The 20,837-nt window shown below is 39.7% G+C and overlaps 2 protein-coding genes across 4 annotated transcripts in view; one reads left to right on the forward strand and one right to left on the reverse strand.

The window, feature by feature from the left end:
* Positions 1-912: 912 nt before the first annotated feature.
* CUNH2orf49 (chromosome unknown C2orf49 homolog) lies at positions 913-14,522 on the forward strand. Of its 2 annotated transcripts, none has more exons than XM_061377790.1 (4): positions 913-1,238; positions 2,914-3,080; positions 7,390-7,762; positions 8,348-9,168. In XM_061377790.1, the coding sequence occupies exons 1-4, from the start codon at positions 1,089-1,091 to the stop codon at positions 8,360-8,362; spliced, it is 705 nt and encodes a 234-aa protein (XP_061233774.1). In that variant the 5' UTR covers positions 913-1,088; the 3' UTR covers positions 8,363-9,168. The 2 variants fall into 2 exon arrangements, with proteins under 2 accessions (XP_061233774.1, XP_061233773.1); XM_061377789.1 differs by lacking the exon at positions 8,348-9,168 and adding an exon at positions 11,219-14,522 and having other exon boundaries at positions 916-1,238.
* Positions 14,379-20,837, reverse strand: part of FHL2 (four and a half LIM domains 2) — a 40,077-nt gene continuing 33,618 nt past the window's right edge. For both annotated transcript variants that reach the window (XM_061377786.1, XM_061377787.1), the window contains exons 4-6: positions 18,515-18,684; positions 16,703-16,889; positions 14,379-15,259 (exon numbers count right to left, since the gene is read on the reverse strand). In XM_061377786.1, the coding sequence (XP_061233770.1) occupies positions 15,108-15,259; positions 16,703-16,889; positions 18,515-18,684 (509 nt within the window). In that variant the 3' untranslated portion in view covers positions 14,379-15,107. The remainder of the gene's footprint in view (positions 15,260-16,702; positions 16,890-18,514; positions 18,685-20,837) is intronic.

Consider the following 20,837-nt stretch of genomic DNA (forward strand, 5'->3'; position numbering starts at 1 on the left):
TGTTTGCTTGTACGCTTAAATGAGTTTTAGGTATTCCGAACTTGTATTCATATTCTTGGAAGTGCTGTGTATAGCAGTGATGTTACACATAGGGTCATATGTATGCAATGTGTTCTGTGTGTATGTTTTTGTTGTGTTACTCTGAATTGCTCATCCTTCTTACTGCTGTGATGTACATCAAGTACTCTGAGTTACATTGCAATTTCATATTGTAACGACAGCATGGTTAATTTACTAATGTAATCGTTTGTTAATTCCTCTTTCCGCTTTGAGTACGTAGGCAGGTTGCCAACTCAAACGTGCTGGCAGCTACTTTACTTTGGAACTGCAAAACAACTTCAGTCATTGCAGCTCATGAAGTGGTGTTAGTTGCTGTTCTCCAAAAACTGGATTTGGAAGGAGGTTTGTGCTTGGCATGCAGTACAGCAGCTCCACAGGCTCAGGAGAGATACTGTGTTTATTCACGCCTGGCTGCTAGGTGGGTTGTTCCATAGATCAAACACACAGATGCTGGCTTTCTTGTTACATTTATACACAACAGTTACAAGATCGCACACTGCCAGTGTTGCTTGTAATCTATATGTAACATTTGCTGCGTCACTCATTCTAGTCACTCTCCATGCTCAGATCAGAGGCCTTCACCTGGGCTGGGGTCTTTCTGACCTGGGGGTGTGATTTTTAGTATAATAATGAAAGCAGTTCACTTCAGGACACCTTAAAAGTTGGTTTCATTGCCAAGTTAGGTAACCGAATGGTCACTTTGCCAAGCTGTCAAGTAACTCATCCTTTAGTACTACCAGTCCTGAATGTTCTCCTTTGATCCTTCAAACACGACCAGGATCTGGTTGTGCCAATGAGATCCTTGTTGTTTCGAGAAGGTCACTTCATCCCAGGCCCGCGCTGTGTAACCATGGCTACCAACGACAGGTACACAACATAGCACGCAATGTATCACACCGCTGCCACCATCACGGACACGTTTAACCCAGCGGCGAATCCTGACGTAACCCCGCCGCGCCACTTCCTGCGCCAGGCTCCGCCCCGCGCGGCATTGTGGGAAACCGGAAGGGGGTCGCGGGGGGAAGAAGATGGCTGCGCGGGGAAGGGGCAGGGTCGGAGGTGGAGGCCACGATGGCATTGACGGAAAGGTGGAGCGGGAGTCGGGGCGTCCGGAGTCGGAGCTGCTGCTGCACCCGGAGCTGCTCTCGGAGGAGTTCCTGCTGCTCACCCTGGAGCAGGTGCGTCAGGGCGCCGTCGGGGAGGAAGCCAGGCCCTTAGCAGCGGGTCCTGAGGCGGGGAGGGGAGGCCTCGCTGCCCTGCGGTCCTGCTTGTTGTCCTGACCCCCCCCTTCCGCCGCGTCACACCTGCGCTGTGTATTTCTCCTATTTCCTTCGCAAATATGCGCGCAAGAAGAGTTCAGGGAATAAACAAGCAAAATCCAAGTTGGTATACACAAGTTGGTTGTGTAGTTTAGGTACTTGATTAGGGGAGGCCCGTGGTGTGAGAGGTGTGTCCGGGGCTGTGTTTGAGCATTGCAGCTGATAACGAACAGCTTTCTCTAGTCTCTGCATGTGAGACAGTGTTTGCATACGGTAAAATTATCCGTGGATGGGTGATCATTATTATAATTGCCACGTTCATACCCAGTGAATTAAGGAAATGTGTCTTACAAAGCCAGTAAAGCTACTGCTTAAGTATGCATAACTGAAAAAGAAATTGAGTTTGAAAGTGAGTTATAAACTGGTTTGAATCATATGAAGCTTCAGTTGATGTGATTTAGAATACTTGTTAGGTCCTTGCCTGAAAAGTTTAGGTGCACGAAGCAGTAGTAATCAAAGTCTTAATTTTTTGTATGAGCTCACTGAATTTTTGTCATGTAATTTATGTAGACAAAAATGTACAGGTTTTAGGTTGACATCAGAAGTCACAAAACCAATAGTGGCAGAGACATCACCTGCTTTCAGTGACCTCTAGTTTGTAGAAAATTACTGAGATTTTTTCTCTTTTAATAAATTTGAAAGGAGGTAGCAAGAAATTTTTTTTTCAAAACCCTATACATGGTTAGAAAGAAAATTGGTTCTCTGTTGTGCCTGACAGTTGCTAGAAATCCCCTTTTGGGATCTAGGGGAGGAAGCATCTCTACACTTTTAATGCGTTTTTTGAAATGCAGTATGTTTTACTAGTTTGGTTTTTAGAAGAGTGAAAAGCAGTATTCTAGTTGGATTTAGGGAAATTGGATTCAGGGAATTGTGCTAAAGAGTGCGTGAAAACATCAGTCATCAACAGGATGTCCAGCATAACTTCCCCCCCCCCTTTTTTTTTTTTTCCCAGTTTGGGAAATATTGCAGAGTTTTGGAGAGTTCACTTGTGTGGGCAAAGGCAGCGTACTGCCCAGTACTGACTGTAGGTGCATCTAGCTGTCTCTGACACTGATGGAAACAGCCCATCACACACTAAAATTTCAAGCCAAGTTGGTCATGGCAGCTGTGCTCAAATGTACTTAAAAAAGAGCTGCAGCCACCAGAGGCAGGAGACACAAAAGGGCATGCAGGAAGAGGCACATGAGGAAATAAGTGAAGAGATGTGCTTGCAGGTGGTGGAAAAAGAAACCACTATGTACTGACCCAAATATCTTTCATTTCCCATTGACTCAAGGAAGGACTGAGTGTAATCCACATGAAAAACAAAGGAAGCTGACGGAAGGAAGGCAGCAGACCTGTTATTGGCACAGGGCTGTGCTTGGCCTCCCCACACTGGTCACCTCTGCAGTGCTGTCACTTCTGAAACCCTAGCATTTGTACCTGGTACACTAAAGCAGCTTTTCAAAATGGAAATAATGCCACTGAGGTGTCAGTGCTTTGAATTTGTCATAATAATGACAACTTTCTTTCTTTTTGTTGTTGTTCCCCACAGAAAAATATACTAGTTGAAAATGATGTAAAGATGGATAAAGATGGTCTCACTGATCTCTATATTCAACATGCCATTCCTCTGCCTCAGCGTGACTTGCCAAAAAGTAGATGGGGAAAAATGATGGAGAAGAAAAGACAGCAAAATGAGTTTAAAAGTGAGAATAAAAGGTAATTTAGCTTTTATTGGGCTACACTTGCAGAATTTAGGACAATGTAATTAGTCTAATCTTTGTTTGCCTGATTAATGAAACTTGTACAGCTTTTGGATATTGTTACAGTTTGTAGAGATTGCTGTCTCAGGTCTTCTGGGTCCGAATTGTTAGATTCTACTACTGCCTAACAGGAAAAAGGGGAAGGTGATTTTTTTTGTCATCTAAATATTATTAATGGTAGCTGAATTATAGTGCTTTTCATATAATCATAGACTAGTTTGGGTTGGAAGGGACCTTTAAAGTTCATCTAGTCCAACCCCTCTGCCATGAACAGGGACATCATCAACTGGATCAGGTTGCTCAGAGCCCTGTCCAGCCTGACTGTAAACACTTCCAGGTATGGGACATCTGCCACCTCTCTGGGCAACCTGTTCCAGTGTTTCACCACCCTCATTGTAAAACATTTCTTCCTTATATCCAGTTTGAATCTACGTTTTCATTTAAAATCTTTACCCTTCATCCTGTTGCAGCAGGCCCCACTAAAAAGTCTGTCCCCATGTTTCTTGTAAGTCCCCTTTAAGTACTGAAAAAGCTGCTGTGAGGTCTTCCCAGAGCCTGCACTTCTCTGGGCTGAATAAGCCCAGCTCTCTCAGCCTGTCTTCATAGCAGGGGTGCTCCAACACCCTCATCAACCCTCCTTCTGGGCTTGCTCCAATAGGTCCACTTTCCTCTTGTGTTGGGGGCCCCAGAGCTGGACACACAGTTCCACGTGGAATCTCAAAAGAGCGGAATCAAGGAGCAGAATCTCTTCCCTTGACCTGCTGGTTACACTCCTTTTGGTGCAGCCCAGCATGTGGTTGGTTTCTGGGCAGGGAGTGCACATTGCTGGGTCATGTTGGGCTTTTCATCACCCATCAGCTCCAAGTCCTTCTCCACAGCACTGCTCTCAAATCCCTTCATCCCCCAGCTTGTACTGATACAGGGTTATTGGTACATTTCAGGGTACTTTATAATGAAGAAAAAAAGAAGTTATTTGTTGTTTCAGTATATAATTGTTAAATAAAAATGATATTTTTACAGTGCTTAAGTAAAGGGCCAAAATAATGTTTAATTATGCTTGTTCCTTGGATAGGGATGGTCTATAGTCTGGGCTGTATGCTGCAGCAGTTTTGTGTCCAATTCAAAACTAACATCTGCCTTCTGAAGAACATTCTGCTTTATTTTTTAAATCTTTGTCTTTGATCAGAAAGCAAAATCTTCCTTAAAAGTTTATTTTACTAAAACTTCTCCTCCCAGTCTTCCCCCAGCTCAGGACTTTGATGTGTGATGCACATGGATGGAGTTGTGGTTCAGCTTCAATAGTACATCTGAAGTAAAGGTGGATAGAAATTCTCATAGTTTTGCAGTATTACAGCTTGTGGATTTCATGGGTGTGTTTTAGCTTTACTGAGGTTTCTAACTGTGAAAAGCTAATCAAATTCTTTCAAGTGGTTGATTTGCTTGTTGTTGTTTGGTTGGTTTTTTTATATGTTAGCAGTGACTGGTGCACTGAGTTGTCTTATGCTGGTTTGGTTTTTTTTTCTTTTTCATGTGCATGAAAGTTTATAGTACCTCAGTTTGTTTACAACTTGCAACTTGAGGATAAAAGCACAAGGTTAGTGTTTGAATAATGAAAAGAGCTGTTGCTGTGCCGAAATAGGTGGAAAAGAAATTTTTTTATCACAAAAGGAAGATAGTAGGCTGGATGCTTTTGAGAGGATAAAGCAATGTTAATGTTCAGATGGGAGAATGGCTTCATCCAGCCTTTATATATAGAATAACTTTAGGGGCTCTTATTTTAGTGCAGTAAAATTCACTAATGATTACCTATGCAGTATTTTCTGGGAAAGTAGTAAGTAAAAGGAGGTGTGTTTAATCTACAAGTCTGCTTTTCTGTACCACTTGCTCTTAGCACTTAATATCTGGCATACTAGGCTTAGTCTTTTGCTCTGTTGTTAGGTAGTTTGGAGATTTTCCAGCAGTCAATACTCCTGCTATGGTTGTATCTTTTATACTTAACATATTGGCAAAATACTGCCTAGAAAAGTTAAGCTTTTATTGCTAAGATTACTAACTTGAGAGAAACGGGAGAAATAGACTTTCAGAAAGTAAAAGTTGCACTAAGAAAACTTCAGGATGTTAAAGTATTACAGTTTTCCTCACAGTTACGTGTACTATTTAAGCAGAAGTGCCGTTTCTGCAGAGGGGGAAGTAGAGCTTGACATTAATGTTTTTAAAAAGAAAATAAAATTTCTAGGTATTCTGATGTTCTAAGCTATGTGCAATTCAGAGGTAGGAACTAAGTGTGCTGTTAATTAAATTTAGAAATAAGGTAAACTGATCGTGTGAACAATGGAAGCTTTCTGATGAGTTTCTCTGGAAACCACAGCTTTACAACATGCACTGGAATTAATATGAGGCATGGTGGCTTGATCAGCACAGTTCACTGTGTGTTTGCATGCTTCTAGTAGTTGCAGATAAGAGGTAAAAACAGATTGAAAATTCAAAGTCAGTGTTGCATATTGTTTAATTTTACTGCTGTAATTGATGGTACATCCTCAAAGACTTGCTGTGTATCAGCTGAGCTGCAGTTATACCTCAATAATACTATCGAATATCTGAGGTCACAGATGATGGTTTATACATCTTACTACTGAATATTTGAGCTTGCAGACAGTCATACCAAATAAAACCAAATGCAGTCTCTCCAACTTCAAACATTTCACAAAGTATTCATGCTCAGGGACAGTTAATTTGGAAAATCTATAATATAATCTTGTCTGCTGAAAGAAAGAGGATGGTCAGAATCTCAGACTGTGTTCTATGTCCAGGCCAGCTCAAAGTGTGGCTACATTTCTCTTGGATGTAGGAGATGTGTGTTGAAATCTGGGTTTCACAGGGAGTGTCCTGCCACAGCAAATAGGATCCCAGAGTGTTCTTTTCAGCTGTTAGCCAGCAGCAGTGTCCTCTCTCAGACAAGTGCTGGCTAACATGAGTCCTGCTCTGAAGCTTTTAATCTGCCTGTACTTTATATAGAGAAAGGGAATGTCACAACCAGGGTTCCATGTACTTCTGTGAACCATGTATCTAAAAATGAGATGTGACAGTTCTTGATGGTATAGCATCCAGAGTTCTTTTGGAACTTTCCCAAAGTATTTCTCTGGGAATATTATCTGTATTGTAGCATGTGGTCATTTATACAAGTGCTACAATTCTAAAATTCAGTTCAGAATAAATAATGATCCTCCCAGAACTGCAGTTAGTTCCTGGCTTGCTGATCTTCACCATGCTGAATTAAAAACCAAACAAGAGTGCACCATCACCAACAAACAGAAACAAAATCATAAAAAACGTCCACAGGAAAAGCAGCCTTTTGTTAGACTTTTGTTAAGGAAGGTAACTGAAAAAATGCATTAAATCTCTTCTTTCACATGAAAAGCTAGTTCCAAAAGGCTGCTGGGGAAATGTGTCCTTGTCAGGAGTGTTGAGGAAGTTCTTAGACAAACCCAAATGAGCAAAATGTATCATGTTTTACTTTTGAAGTGTGTGTCACTTTTTAGACTTTTGGAGTGAAAATATACATTGTAACCGTATAGGGCTGTTTCAGTAATACTTAATCAAGGCAACTTGCCTGGCTGAGCAGTCCTGGTCCTGAGAAGGGCACATTTCCCCAGCAGCCTTTTGAAACTGCATTTACTGTAAATATAAGCCAAGAAGTTGTGTCTGATCTTTCAACAAACAAAGTCCAAATGAATTGAAGGTCTGTCTTTGTCTCTACCAGTTCCCAGAAATGGATGAATAGAAAAAGAGGAGGATTATGTGACATATAATGTTGTGAACAGATAGTAATGTAGAAGCAAATTTGAATAAGAGCTGAACTTGCTCTGTGAGCCGTTCTTGTAGGTAAGGTGGCATATACTTTCTCAAATACCTTTTGAAATACTTGACAGCTATTGTTTCTTTAGTTATTCTCAAATAGCTACAGTAGGATAAGCATAGTCTTTGGTCATACAGCTATAATTGCCTGCCTAGAAAGTTCCTACAGAACCCTCTTTGCTAAGGAACACTTCCTCAGACACCCCTCTGCTTCCCTCCCTTCCCCCTTTATATTTTGAAAGCAATTTCTGTTGCCTAAGTTTAGAGTAGCAAAGAGTTTAAGGTTAGTATTTTGGGATATTTTTACTTTAGGCAAGGTTAAATTCATATTTCACTAGCTGTGTCTTGGGTATACTGTTTTTGGATCATGTAGCTTGTGTTTCTGATAACTTTACAATTTGTATTTTCAGTGTTACAGTGGCAGAAGGTTTAAGGAAACGGCCATTAATTGTATTTGATGGCAGTTCAACAAGTACAAGCATAAAAGTGAAAAAGACAGAAAATGGAGCTGCTGATCGCCTAAAACCTCCTCCAGCTGGAAGCACCACCAACACTGTTAGAAGATTATCTGTTCCTCCGAATACCGCAACATACGTTTCAGCCTCCAGTTTATCAGAGGACGCTAAGCTGGGAATGAGGAATAATGAGACTAAGCAGAACAATATTTCAAAGACTAACAGCAGTATGTTGGCTACTCTGAAGGTGTACCCCTTGTCTCCAGTAGCAGGAACTACTGTTGTGAAGTTAAAGAGAGCTGTTCCAAAAGAAGAATCTGAGTTGCCGGTATGTACATTCAGTATCTTGCTTTGCAGCTTTTTATTCAATAGCAACTTGCAGGAACCAAATATAGACCCTTGTAAGAGTTTTCAGGATTATTTTATTTTGGAGTAATAGCAGAGTTTTGTTTAGAAACAGGCAAAAGAGTAGCTGGTCTGGGAAAGATTAAAAGGAAAGAAATTAAGTATTTTTGTACTTGTACATAGGAAACTTCTGTGTGAAGAGGAGCAGTTTTGTAGAAAACATATATGTAACTTTAAACTGAGTTGGTAGGTAATACTTAAGGCGGTGCTGGTAGCAGTCAAATAAAACACAAACAAAATAATCCTACTGGCAGGTCTGAGAGAGAGAACAGGTATTACAGAACAACATGAAGAGCCTTAGAGGGAGGGCAAGTGGTCTGTTTTCTGTAGTAGGGAAGAAAAAAATGGAGTGATAACATTTGTAACAATAACACTTGAATGGTTGAGTAGGACAAGCTTTCATTTGTCAAAGTGAAGGAAGAGATGTTACAGGATCTGAAGTGGGATGCTGAGAGCTGTAGAATATGTCCTTAGAGGAAGAATGCCATCTGTTTTAAATCTCACATAGGAATTGGCAAGCTAGAGGAAGGAACTGGATATGAATATCTGGAGAGCTGCCTAGACTGTGGGTCTGAATGAGAAGCCATAACAACAAGCCATACTAACTGAAGTGAGAGGCTAAATGTTGAGTTCTCATTTTGAGCCATGCTGGTCTTAATCAGCTACCTGGGCTTCTGTAAGATGATGAGAAAGACACGCTAAGGTCTTAAGCAGACTAGTGCTGTTCTCAAGTAGAAGACTGATTACTGAGCTGTTAACCATGAAGGTAAATAGTTACCTTTCTTTCTGCAAGTTAGATTCAGCTGCAAACAAATTTTCTATAGAGAATATACACTACAGCTGGGCGCAGAAGGAGGCCAGTGAGTTGAAGTGATGAGAGGAGAGCTAAGGCCAGATATATGAATTCAGCAGGGCATATCTTTGAAAGTGTAGGTAATTGTGTTCAATGTAGCTGTCAGCTGGGGCAAAAGATAGAACAGTGGTTGTTTCTGACAGAGGTGTAATTAGTCTTTTATGAGCTTGTCAGTGAACAAGGAGCAATGGGCTATGTCCTTTTTAAAACATGCTGTGAGGTAGGGATAAGTCTTGTATTTGTCTTCTGTTTCTTCATGATGCAAATGAAGGCATTTTCACATTTCCACTGGAGTATGGGACTATCTGGAGTAAGTCTGGGCTTCAAAGGAGGAGGTATTTCTGACTGTTCTCAGTTGAACTGCAGGGGGAGCTTTAGATATGCAGTGTAAATTACATTGATTAAAATTTTCTCAGGTCACTACACTTCTTTTTTCTCAGTATTGGGTCACAAAATGCTTTCTATTAATTTCTCTCTCTCAAAAAAAAAAAAGCTTTCATGAAAGAATGCAGGTAATATCCTTGCTGTGTGGATTGGTAGGTTCCTTCAGACTTCTATTAAACATGAGCACCTAAAAACATGGCTGTTCTGAAGAACTTTTACAAGGATCATGGCTGTAGCCCTGTGTCAGATTTATGCTGGAGAGGTGTGTTTCGTACTTACCAGTATTAATAGCTTATTTTAATACTTAGGACTCTTTCAAGTATTGGTCAGATCTGAGCCCATAGAGCTTTTGAAACTTCTTTAGTATGCACCTCCCAGCTGCTTTACATTGCATTTAAATGTTTTGTAGACGCAGTGATGAGCACTTTTAAGTGACTGTATATCTAACACTTAAAAGCTATGAGCTCTGACACTTTACTTTCCACCTTATCCACAGTTTTTGTTGTTCAGGTTAATACCAGTAAGTTCTTTGCTTAGTGTTGGTTAGATATGTTTGAAGTTAGGCAAGTGTATTGTATGGATATTACTTTACTGTCTGAAATTAATATTGAATAGTAAGTCATGGAGCCAGGAAGAGTCAATGTAGTTGGCTGAAAAGTGTGAAGCCTGATATATATTTTTTAATATGACCGTAAGGACAGTTGCCTTTTCAAGCAAGTGACTGTTCTTTAACTGTCAAGATAAACTGAAGTTCTTACACTGACTAGCACAGAACTGTCTCTCCTTAAGGTCTAATTTCCTTAAACATTTCAGTGGTTGCAATCTACAACATTGCTGTAAATAAACACTGAAACTCTTAAAGAGAAGAAAGATCTCTTGATTGTGCTCCCCAAACCACTGCTCTGCAGAATCATAGATGGTTAGGATTGGAAGGGACCTTAAGATCATCTAGTTCCAACCTGCTTGCCATGTCTAGACCATGTCATCCAAAGCTCTGCAACCTAGCCTTGAACGCTGCCTGGGATGTGACATTCACTACTTTTTTGGGCAGCCCGTTCCAGTGCCTCACCACCTTCACAGTAAAGAACTTCTTCCTTGTATCTAGCCTAATCTTCTCCTGTTTAAGTTTGAACCCATTACCTTATGTCTTATCACTACAGTCTCTGATGAAGAGTCCCTCTCCAGCATCCTTACAGGCCCCCTTCAGATACTGTAAGGCTGCTGTGAGGTCTCCATGCGGCCTTTTCTTTTCCAGCTAAACAGCCCCAACTTTCTTAGCCTGTCTCCATATAAGAGGTGTTCCAGCCCCCTGATCATCCTCGTGGCCCTACTCAGGACTTGCTGCAACAGCTTCATGTCCTTTTTATGTTGAGGACACCAGAACTGCACATAGCACTCCAAGTGAGGTCTCAAGAGAGCAGAGGAGTAGAATGTTCTTGAGAAGTGATATACCTGTCTTTACTCTGCTTGTGTGAACTGTTAGAGCTGTAATTTCTCAGGGTTTTTTTTCTTATGTTATATGGTGAAAGGTAATTATTTCACCACTTCAGTCTCCCATTGTTTTACTTTGGGCTTGCTTGCTTTTTTTTTTTTCTGGTTTCTTGGGGTGGGTCTTGAAAGATGAGTTGATCTGAGGTTTTGGCAATTATTTCACTTTTTATACTGATTATTACAAAGGAAAAGCAACTTTCCCATCTGTTTTTCTAACTTTTTACTATTTGACAGAAGTAAATTGGGTTTCCTAGTAGTATGTGTGGGCTTTTTTTCTTGGACAATCCTATTTCAACAAGTATTTTAAGAAGGCAATCTGATGTAAATATAGAAGTATGTTTAGAAGCTCCAATATGTGCCTGTCTTTAAGATGCATAATTGAAAGATACTTTTGGGTAACTAATTGTGGGATTAAGAAAAACCAAATGACGTATGTTATTTGCAGATAGTTGAATTGATTTGCTTTATTTCTATCTTAAAGAAGTTGTGTGATATTTAGCGTTCTCCACAAGATGGCAGTAGAAAGCTGTTGTAGTAGCATAGAGATGCCTACAGCCATAGTCGGTGTAAGATTTAAATACAGCAGGTTAGTTTCTAACTTCTACTTGCACAATATATCTAAGAGTACTTATATATTTTCTTATATTCCAGAATGACCTAAAACCTACAGAAGCAAAGAAGAAAATCCAGCATGTTACATGGCCATGAAGTAGCTAATGGCGCTTGAAACTTAAGTATTACTTCCATATATTCAAACAGATAAGTCGTATTTAAACAGTTGAAGTACAATTCTTTTTAAACCTTACAGGGATTCAGATTGCTGTGAAGTTTTAACGACTTTAAAAGTTCCCTGTCGTAATGCTGGAGTCATTCTCACCAGTCACCTTAAAAGTGTCTACTTATGTACACCAAGTAGCTCAGTATTTCTTTAAAAGGTGGCAATATTACAATGTTTTACTACCAGCCCCACCCCCCTTTTCTTTTTTTTTTTTTTTTTTAGCTTTGAAGATTATTATAGTTCATCTCCAGCATGTCATTCCGATTCACACCCAGAAAGACATTATTTTTGTTTCAGTAAGATTCAGGTTTTTTCCACTTACGGTCAAATAGTTAAAATAGCTATTGAGGTTTAGAATCATCCCAAGAGCCTTCTTGACATTAAAAAGATAACTCATTTAGATGAGAAAACTGACCATTCTGCTGGTAAGGTAATCTGAGACAAAATGTTTCCTTTATATTGTACAGGAGTGTAGAATTTACAGTGCAAGTTAGATTGGTAATAAGAGATGAACTATTTTAACAGTATTACTTCAAATTGAAGTTTCTCTTACTGACATATGAAATAAGACATACACAGATGGGAGTATGTTATTAGGCTGTTTGATATGGATCTCTGAGAAGAAGTAGTGAATGGATTAGTGCCATTTTCTCTTGAATACACAGGCATATTTTATACTTGCTTAAGCGTAAAAATGTGCTGATGTAGCAAATTTGCTGTTCTCCTGATTACAGTCGTGCTTATAAAATGTGGGGAAAACATGTGGAATGCAGGCCAGTGCTTTCTGAACTTAGCTGGAAAGGGACAGGGATAGGAAGACAAAGTAATACCTTGAGAGCATTAGCGTATGTAGGTGCATTCTTAAAAAATAAATAAAATTTGCTAACCTATTTTCCCTTCCTTTGATCAGTTAAGATGGGAGTTGATTTTCTGTGAAACTTGGTGTTTCATCTGCATTGTTGGTAGTTCCTTATAAGGCAGAAATCCCTTTAAGTTCATAGAAACATTATTACTAAAACTCAGTGGCACAGAGTGAAGCCAATTTAGATCCATTTTAGATATGAATGGTAAATAATAACAACACACTCCTGGACTTAGTAAAACAGAAAAAGAATCGACTTCTGAATCCATTTAGTTAATCCACTAAGAGAAGCTCTCTCTTGGTAGTGATCTGAAATATGTTTACATTTGTAATACTGGTTAATGTTGAAACCAAAACCTGTAGCTTAATTCATTACTGACAGAAGTTCTCCATTCACTGTTACACCATAAAAGACACTTCTCGAATGCTGTAAAATGGTAAGAATGTGTGTTTTGAAATAGTGTGCTGTTTTCCTTTTACTAAACTCTTGTCCAGTTTTTGTACTTGAGTACAGCAAACTTTAACGTAATGTACATTTTGTATGTAAAGAGTTGTCTTTTAAGTAACCTTATCCTATTTAAATAAATTCAATTAAAAGCAAACAAAGTAGTGCTGACTTGTTTTTGTGATGTAATTAAGGTTATTCATTTTACACGCTTACATTTCAGTGGACTTTGAAGTGATTAGACCTTAAGAAAGAGTTTACGGGGTAAAAGACTGTAGCAACTCTGGAGTTTAGCGGCAGTTAGTGTTGTGTGAAGTGCTGGTCCTTGCAGTAGTATAATAGCCTGGTAGGAGTTCTGTTTTCTGTGTGGCTTCTTGGCAGTGGTTTAGAGTTTAGTCTATATTTTGTTGTAGTTTCAGTTGCTAGGCTCACATGTGTGTTGTTATGTGTTAAGGAGTAGTATGCAGAGCTGTACTAGAATATTAGCATGATGTCTTGTTTTCAGGCTAGTTTGCTTTTCAGGCTTGTCATGTTTCACCTTGCTTTCCTCAAAGCTGGGACCATTTTGCCATCTATTATAGTTCTTGGAGGGCAAGGTACAAGCCATGCTGCTTTTGCTCCCTTCCACTATCCCCTTAGTAATCTCTCTTTTCTCAGTAAAGTATTAGAGCTGCAGTGTGTTGGGGGATTGCCAGATCCCAGAGGAGAAACTGAGCTTCTTGCCTTCTTCTGTAAGAGGGATTTTCATGGCCATTCTTTACCACAGCCTTCACCATAGAATAAAGTAATAAAAAGATAGAATTTAGTAATTCAATGAGATCTGATTTGCACAGTGTGCACTTCAAAAATGTCAGCCAGCAAAGTTCTTCAAATGGTTTTCTAACCAAATCTTACCTGATGCATCTATTTATCTTGTTGAATTAATGAGAGAGGAATGACCTGTGAGCACATTACACTTGGTACAAAAAGAGGCAAATTCAAGAGTGGTGACAGGAACTAGGAGCAAACTTTTCCTACCCAGTTACACACAAAGTATATGCTTAATCCTTCTTTCCACATCTGAAGATTCCAATTGGAAGTGTGACATATTACTTTCCTTCTTTTGCTGGATGCAAATGAATTCCATCCAGAAGGTGTGCCAGGATCATACATTGTGTAATGTGGCCAGATTTCTTGAGGTTTGTTTTGGGAAGTGTTAATCTTCCTTTGGATTATTTCTTCTTGATTTTACTGACCTGCTAGCATGTTGTGGCTGAACTTTGCCTTTGCAACAGACATGTAGCAGAAATGATGCTAGAGCAAAGGTTATTTACATATTGCAATACATAACAAAATGAAAGCATGCCCTAGCATAGAAGTTAAACTTCTGACTTTTGCAAAGATGAATGTCTTCTGAGCTGTCTTGACCTCCTTGCTTGCCGAGGAAAACAGTATTTTGGTTTTTAGCTTAGAGCCTACTAGCACATTTTTATCAGCTGCATTCCATTCAGTATTTTCACACAGTTGTTTAGTTTTGCTGATAATTTTCGCACTAATTCCAGTTAGTAGAAGACTATGTTGTATCAGCAGGGTCCATCTGAGGACTGCCTAAATCCCACAGGTTCCTAATGACAAAGTGCAAAAAGGGTTGTGTTTTGTGTGGCTCTTGCATTGTGTTCCTTCAGACTGTGAAAGCGTTTCATTTGTAAATATCTAATATGTAAATGCAATTAAACCACAATCACTATTTTGTTTTAAATGATTTTATTTTGAAAAATACAATGTGCAGTGTAATGTCGAATAACTGTAATACTGACACTGTCAATCAGAGCTTGTACTTCACACAATGATCAGCTAGTCATGCAATAAAATATGTACCTGTTACAAAGCATTCCCACTTCAACTGTTTTATCATTATGTCTCTTCATTGCATGGCACAAATCCTTGTACATTGAACACCCTCTACATTCACGGTCTTCCTACACACTTGACAGCGCACACTAGTCACATAGCTTGAGAACACTGAGGTGAGACCACAGCCTTACTGAAATTTAATGGGGTTTGCCATTGGTTTCAGTGGGCCGAGGGTTTCACCCTGAATATCTGTCTATGAATGTATTGTATGTGGCCATTGTAATCCTTGAACTACATCACTTGCTTGTAACCAGAATATGGAGTGGAAAAACAAAATGCAAAACCAAAAAGAGTATGTTAAGTCAGTAACCCCCAAATGATGTTACATCTTGGGTTTTGCATTAGTTTTGGTTAGCTGTAGCAATCTTGAACACCACTACTGCTACTAGGGATTTTGAAGTTGTTTTCCTTCCAAATTCGGAGAGTTTGGAGAAAAAGGTTAAGTAATGTTAATAGTACAGCAAAAGTCAGAGGGCAAAGCTAGTTCTGAACATCTGTGTATTTCAGACTATATGTTGCAAGCATGGCTTTCCTCCCCTCTCCTCACCTCTTGTTTTGATCTTTAAATATCCTTCCCACACTCAGGGCAAAGGATGTCATCCCTTTCTGTGAGGAAGCCTCGACCCACTAATGAGAGAGAGCACTTCTTACAGTTAAAGCAGTCATTATGCCACTGCCGTTCTTCAAAGGAGATGTACTTGGTTCCTCCAAGTCCTGTTTGAAAACCAAAAACATTCTGTTATAAGGAAAGAATAGCACATCAGCCATCAAGCGGTGCTCTTTCAGACAACAGGTATCAAAGGGGAGACATACAGCAGTGAAAAAATGCCATTGTGACAAATTATTTGTTGCTGTGCCGGTTTTGCTACCCTTATTCTGTACCAAGTATAATTTTCAAGGTATGGCACCATGATATACAGCAGAAAAGGAACATAACTGCCCCTGAACAGAAGTCTGATCGTTTTTTTCTGAATTATGGTGTCTTCAGTTAATTGTGTTTTCTAGAAATATACTTAGATCATTAAAAAAAGTCTTCACAGGTTGTGTCATGACTTGAGCCACAGCTTTGAGAGAAGAGTGCCTCAAGAAGAGAAGCAGGATAGCAAACTGCAAAAAGCACTGAAGAGTGTGAGGCTATGTGAGGCTATGGAGGTTATCATGAGGAGTATTGAAATTGTACAGGAAAAAAGGGGACAAACGTCTCTTAGTAGTAATTATCTTTTGCTTAATCTCAGAAAGGGCAAACAATTTTAATATGATGCTTTAGAAGGACTAGCTGGAAGTCAGTGAAAAGACTTAGTTGAGCTCTCTCTTACCTGAAGAGAGTGGGTTTGGTTTTGTTTTGCCTTTAGTAGCAACTTTTTGAAAGAAACAGCATGTGATAGAAATGCAGTACTCAAGAGGGAAATGCCTCTTTTCACACAAACAGAAAACAGTACCTGTGGTGTTACACACTGACTTTTCTAGGAGCTATGCAATCAAACATATGTTACTGAGGGACAGGCACAAGGGCAGAGTAACGTGAGGAGAAAATGGTCCACATAAAAGTCAGATTTGCAGTCTTGGCCTGTATGCATCATACTGTTAAATGCTGATTACTTCTTATATGAGGTTATATTTTTATGCCAGGTGCTTTGCAGTAAAGCTCTAAGCAGTTGCTCCTTTAAGTACTTTTATACTGGAAAGCAGTATCTAAAAGTCTTGTGATGTCTCAGTTGCTGTCCTGAAAAGTCAGGGTAAAAAATCTCTAGAAATACAGCATGAGATATAAGCCAGTTGGACACTTTCTGCTGGCAAAGGGACTGTTGTTGCCGAGATCAGTGATCCCTTTTCATGAACGCAAGTGGAATGACGTGCAGAATATGCGTATCCCACTACGTGCACAGCTGTGTTGCTGTGGGTCCACCGTGTTCCATGAAAATTGGGTAGTAAGTGGGAAACTTCAGTTTAAGGACCTCTTCTATTTCTTTTTGTTAGGCATTTGAAAGGCATCTTAAGTATTTAATTTCACACATTGTATTGTATGTGAATTGTACAGTACCTTGAGTTTCCCAAGTTACTCACAATGAACTGCTGAACTGTTTTTGACATTAGAAGAAGTTCGTTGGGAGAAAACAAACAAGCGAAGTTTAAAGGCACTGGCCGTGAGAGACCTACCACTGATAGGGTTTGTGCATCCAGCACACTTTTTGGCATAGAGGTTGCAGAAGCAGCTCAGGCAATATGCAAACTCATCCCTGGAGGTAAAGCGTTGTCCAGACAACTGCTTCTTGCACCCAGTACAAACGAAGCACTCTTTGTGCCACGGCTGCTCTCGGTAAGTGACACCTCCTGTGGTGATAGCCTGTTTCATGGAAAGTAAGACAAGAAGTGTTTTCTTGAGGGTGGCAAGTTTGATCTTTGATTTGGGAGAGAGGAAGGGCAATGAGATTTTTGTGGGTGGGAGGAGGGAAAGAAGGCGCAGCGGCAGCAAAGTCATCGTTTTGCCTGGAGCTGACTTCGAGAGAATCATGCAAGTGTTTTATGTTAATTTCCTAATTTGTATAAAGAAGTCCCATACTCAAAGTACTTTCTTCTCCATATATTGGGTAATCTCACTCTCATTTATTCCTTTGTTTTTAAAGCTAGTCTTTTGTATGTTGCTTTTCATATGCATGTGCTAGGATTCATCTCACCTCTGTTCTTTTACCTGTCACATTCTTCATGGTGAAGGAGCTACCTCATGTGTTTCAACTTCCCCATTGCTTTCCTTGGCAAAGACTTTTATTTCAAATTTTAGCTGAACCCTGTGCTTTTGTGGACTTTTTCTCTTAGAACAAGTTATTTGCGAACCCAGCTCTCCTGATGTTAGACAAATGGAACTTTTTTTGACCGTTTGAGTGTTCCTCAGCAAGCTGTAAAATTGGACAGTTTAAGTTTTCTTCCTTTCTTCCGTAAAGGGAGATTCCCTAGGAATCAGGCTTGTGTGTGATCACTCTACCTAGTATCTGTATTTACCTTTGTCTTTGCCTCTTTCACAAGTATTTCTGAGCCTGTTCTCAAATGTGATTAAAATGGGGCACTGGACAGGTTTTAAGATACGAAACTCCAATTCAGAAAATTAATGGATGGACAGGAGGTAATTAGGTATACTTTAGGTCAAAGGCTGAAAGAAAAATTGCCTTTACTTGTTTGGTTTTGCCTGTGCAGCAGCAAAGTTGCAGTTATTTCTGGCCAGCTGGTATGCGACCAGTCTCCAGCTTTGCTTGGCTGGGAGGGCAAATGAGCAGGTAGCACACATGGAAGAAAGTCTGGGTAGGTTGGGCACGGGTGGTGTGCTGGAAGCACACAGAACAAGACAAGAAGGAAACACTGGAAGTGGGGAAGGGAATTTACTGTGGGTATAGCCATAATTTGGATTGCCTATGCGTATATCCATACAAAACTGGGATTTGTTAGTTCCATAATTAATGATCCTTTTTAGGAAATGAGTCTAAAATTCCTATCAGTGCCTGTGTATAGAACTTAGAAAATTCACAAATAAAAGGTCCTTAGCCTAGAAAGTCATATTCCTGAGCATATTTAGCTTATAGTGTTCATTTCAGGAGCAGCAGTTGCTCTGTGTAACACTTATCTCTGTCTTGAACTACATTAGAATATTAACATGTTATCAGTGCTAGCTTATTTTCCTTCCAGTTGAAATGTTTAGGTGTATGATGGGTTATACTTGAATGAAGTTATTCCACTGCAGAATTATTTTCTTTTAAATGTGTTCTCCTTATGCTTTCAACACAAAGGAAATTTGAGTAAGAGAATTCTCATTGTAGTAAATGCTGTGTCTGGTGCAGAATGGGAACTGAAATTGTCTCTTAAAATCAGTTGATTCTGAGTCTTTTTAACACATGGAAATAAGGCATTCTACCTTCTTGGAGGTAAAATTGGGTGGACTTCAGTCACTTAGGTTTTAGGTAAGTAAAATAAGAGCCTTACCTTCTTGCACTGGACGCACTGCATGGCAAACTGCTTTTCATAGCAGGGTACACAGAAGTTTTGATTGTCCTTAGGGATGAAACTCTTTGTCCCAATAGGCTGTTGGCAGCGATAGCAGATAAAGCAGGTCTCGTGCCAGCTGTTGCCCTTGTACTCCATCTTCCGAGTACCTGTAATGAGACCAGAGCATCAGCTGAACCACTTCTGGCTGAGACAGGTGCAATTTGTACCTCATGTTTGCCTGGCAGCTGGTTATCAGTTAAGAAGTAGTGCAGCTGTGACACAAGTGCCTATTTCATGTTCCTACCAGCTTTGCATGGTATTTGGTACCATTTTGGTTTTTGAAGAGTGTGTGGTTCTTCTCCTGTGAAGAAGAGAAACATTTACTGCTAATAATGAAGGCTTAGGACACCTTTTTGTGGTACTATTTGAATTAGTAATAAATCCTAATGCACAGGAAGGTTCTGAGGATTAGCAAGACAGCAGTAAAAGCTGCTGTTAGTGTTGAGTGAAGGTAAGGCCATACCTCCTTAGAGTTTGACTTTGTTCATTCCAAGTCTCTATTTGTTTTTTCAGACATCTATGAGATACCTGGTTAATTCCTTGCAACCTTCTTGCCTCCCTTTCCCAATAAAGCATAGTCAGTCTGAGACAAAGGATTATTTCATATATGCTATGGGGCCTTGTTCCTGCCCTCATTGAGCAGGGGGTGGAACTGGATAAGTTTTAAGGTCCCTTCCAACTCAAACCATTCTGTGATTCTGTGAAAAACAGAAAAGTGGTATGGTAGCTAGGAGCTGAATGAACTTGTCTAGAATGAAGTTTTAGGGTACAGATACTGTGCTCTGCAGATTCAGCCCACTGTATGACAGGTGGACTCACCCCTCTCAGGGGATTGGAGATGCCCTATAATATGGGCATATTTCATTACACACTATGTAATTTCTTATGTACCATTTAAGTTTGAATATTTGATACAGGCCAGAAGGGAAAGGAAACAAACGATGCTGCTATGGTTCTGCATTACTATTGAAGCCTGTAGCAGCAAACATGATATCAAGTGCTCGGAAGACTGACAAGCTGATCATGTTGGCTAATGATGGAGAACCACACTAGCTCCTTTGATGCCAACTCTCCACATCCCGATTACTTCAGGGTAAAGTTTTACCATTTTCCCCTTCCAAAGCATTAATTTCTCTTTGTTTAGTAGTTGCATATTTTTCTTCTTTTAATTTACTTTTGTCCTATTAAATTCTGCCCAGAGGCGTACTGCAGGATTTTTTAATTTATTCAATTTTTTGTAAAGAACTGACTTGCATAAGGGAACTGTTAATTATCTTTCTGCATGATGCTTACGTGCATGAATATTTCTGTGTCATTTTCTTAATGCACACCTTTTAAAGAATTATGCCCTCTCTGTGCTGCCGGCTTTCTACGTCATACAAAGGTGAGATAAATCAGTCCTTGAAGGAATAATGATCTGGGAAAAGGAGATGTAGGGCTGCTTTTTTTTTTAATAACCTAGAATTTTCACATTTTAGCTGTTCTCTCTTTGGGATTCTGTTGCCACCGAAACTCGAGGCAAGGGGAGCTCTGTTTATTAGCTGCTGAAGTCAGTGGGAGTTTAGTTTGAAGAAGGACAGAAAGATCAGGCTTGTAATTACTTTAGTATTTAATGGGCATGTCAAGATAATGCTTTATTAAATCTAAATTGTACATTTAGCAGAGCAAAGCAAAGGGCAAGTGTAGCATTAACCATCTCCATAAAGGGTATCCAACCACTTGCTGGTCCTTTCAAAATGAATTATGCTTCAGTTGGTGGACGCAGTGCTCTGGTGCAGCTTCTGTACTAACATGGTGTGCTGTGTAAGCAGAAAATACAAGTTGGGTGTATGGGTCTCTGAATGTGGTGACATCGTGGCTACCTTGAGTAAGCAGCTAAAGACCAGTTGGTGATTGCAAAGCTTCATAAAAATTGATTTCTTTTGTTTCTGATTACAAGAGAAGAAGGAATTCTCTGGGTATATCAGTCCATTACTACATATCAATCTATAGCTTTCATAATAGGCAAAAGAGATCCATTTGGTAGGTAAGCTCACTGATCATGAGGGTGAATTTGATGAACAATCTTAAAAAATATATACAAATATGTAGTTCCAGCTTTAAAACTAGTACTGGCTACTTCCAAACATGTCAGATGTTAGTGCTACATCAGTAAAACCAGGTGCCCATGGAATAATAGAAGGAGATGCTAAACTCAATCATGAATGGATGGAGCCATCTGCTTTTAAATATCATTGTTGTTTCATTTATATGTCCTATT

This window comes from Neopsephotus bourkii, unplaced genomic scaffold (assembly GCF_033783945.1).
Source record: "Neopsephotus bourkii isolate Nb327-2 ecotype Australia unplaced genomic scaffold, CSIRO-AGI_Nbou_v1 NB_1760, whole genome shotgun sequence".
NCBI lineage: Eukaryota > Metazoa > Chordata > Aves > Psittaciformes > Psittacidae > Neopsephotus > Neopsephotus bourkii.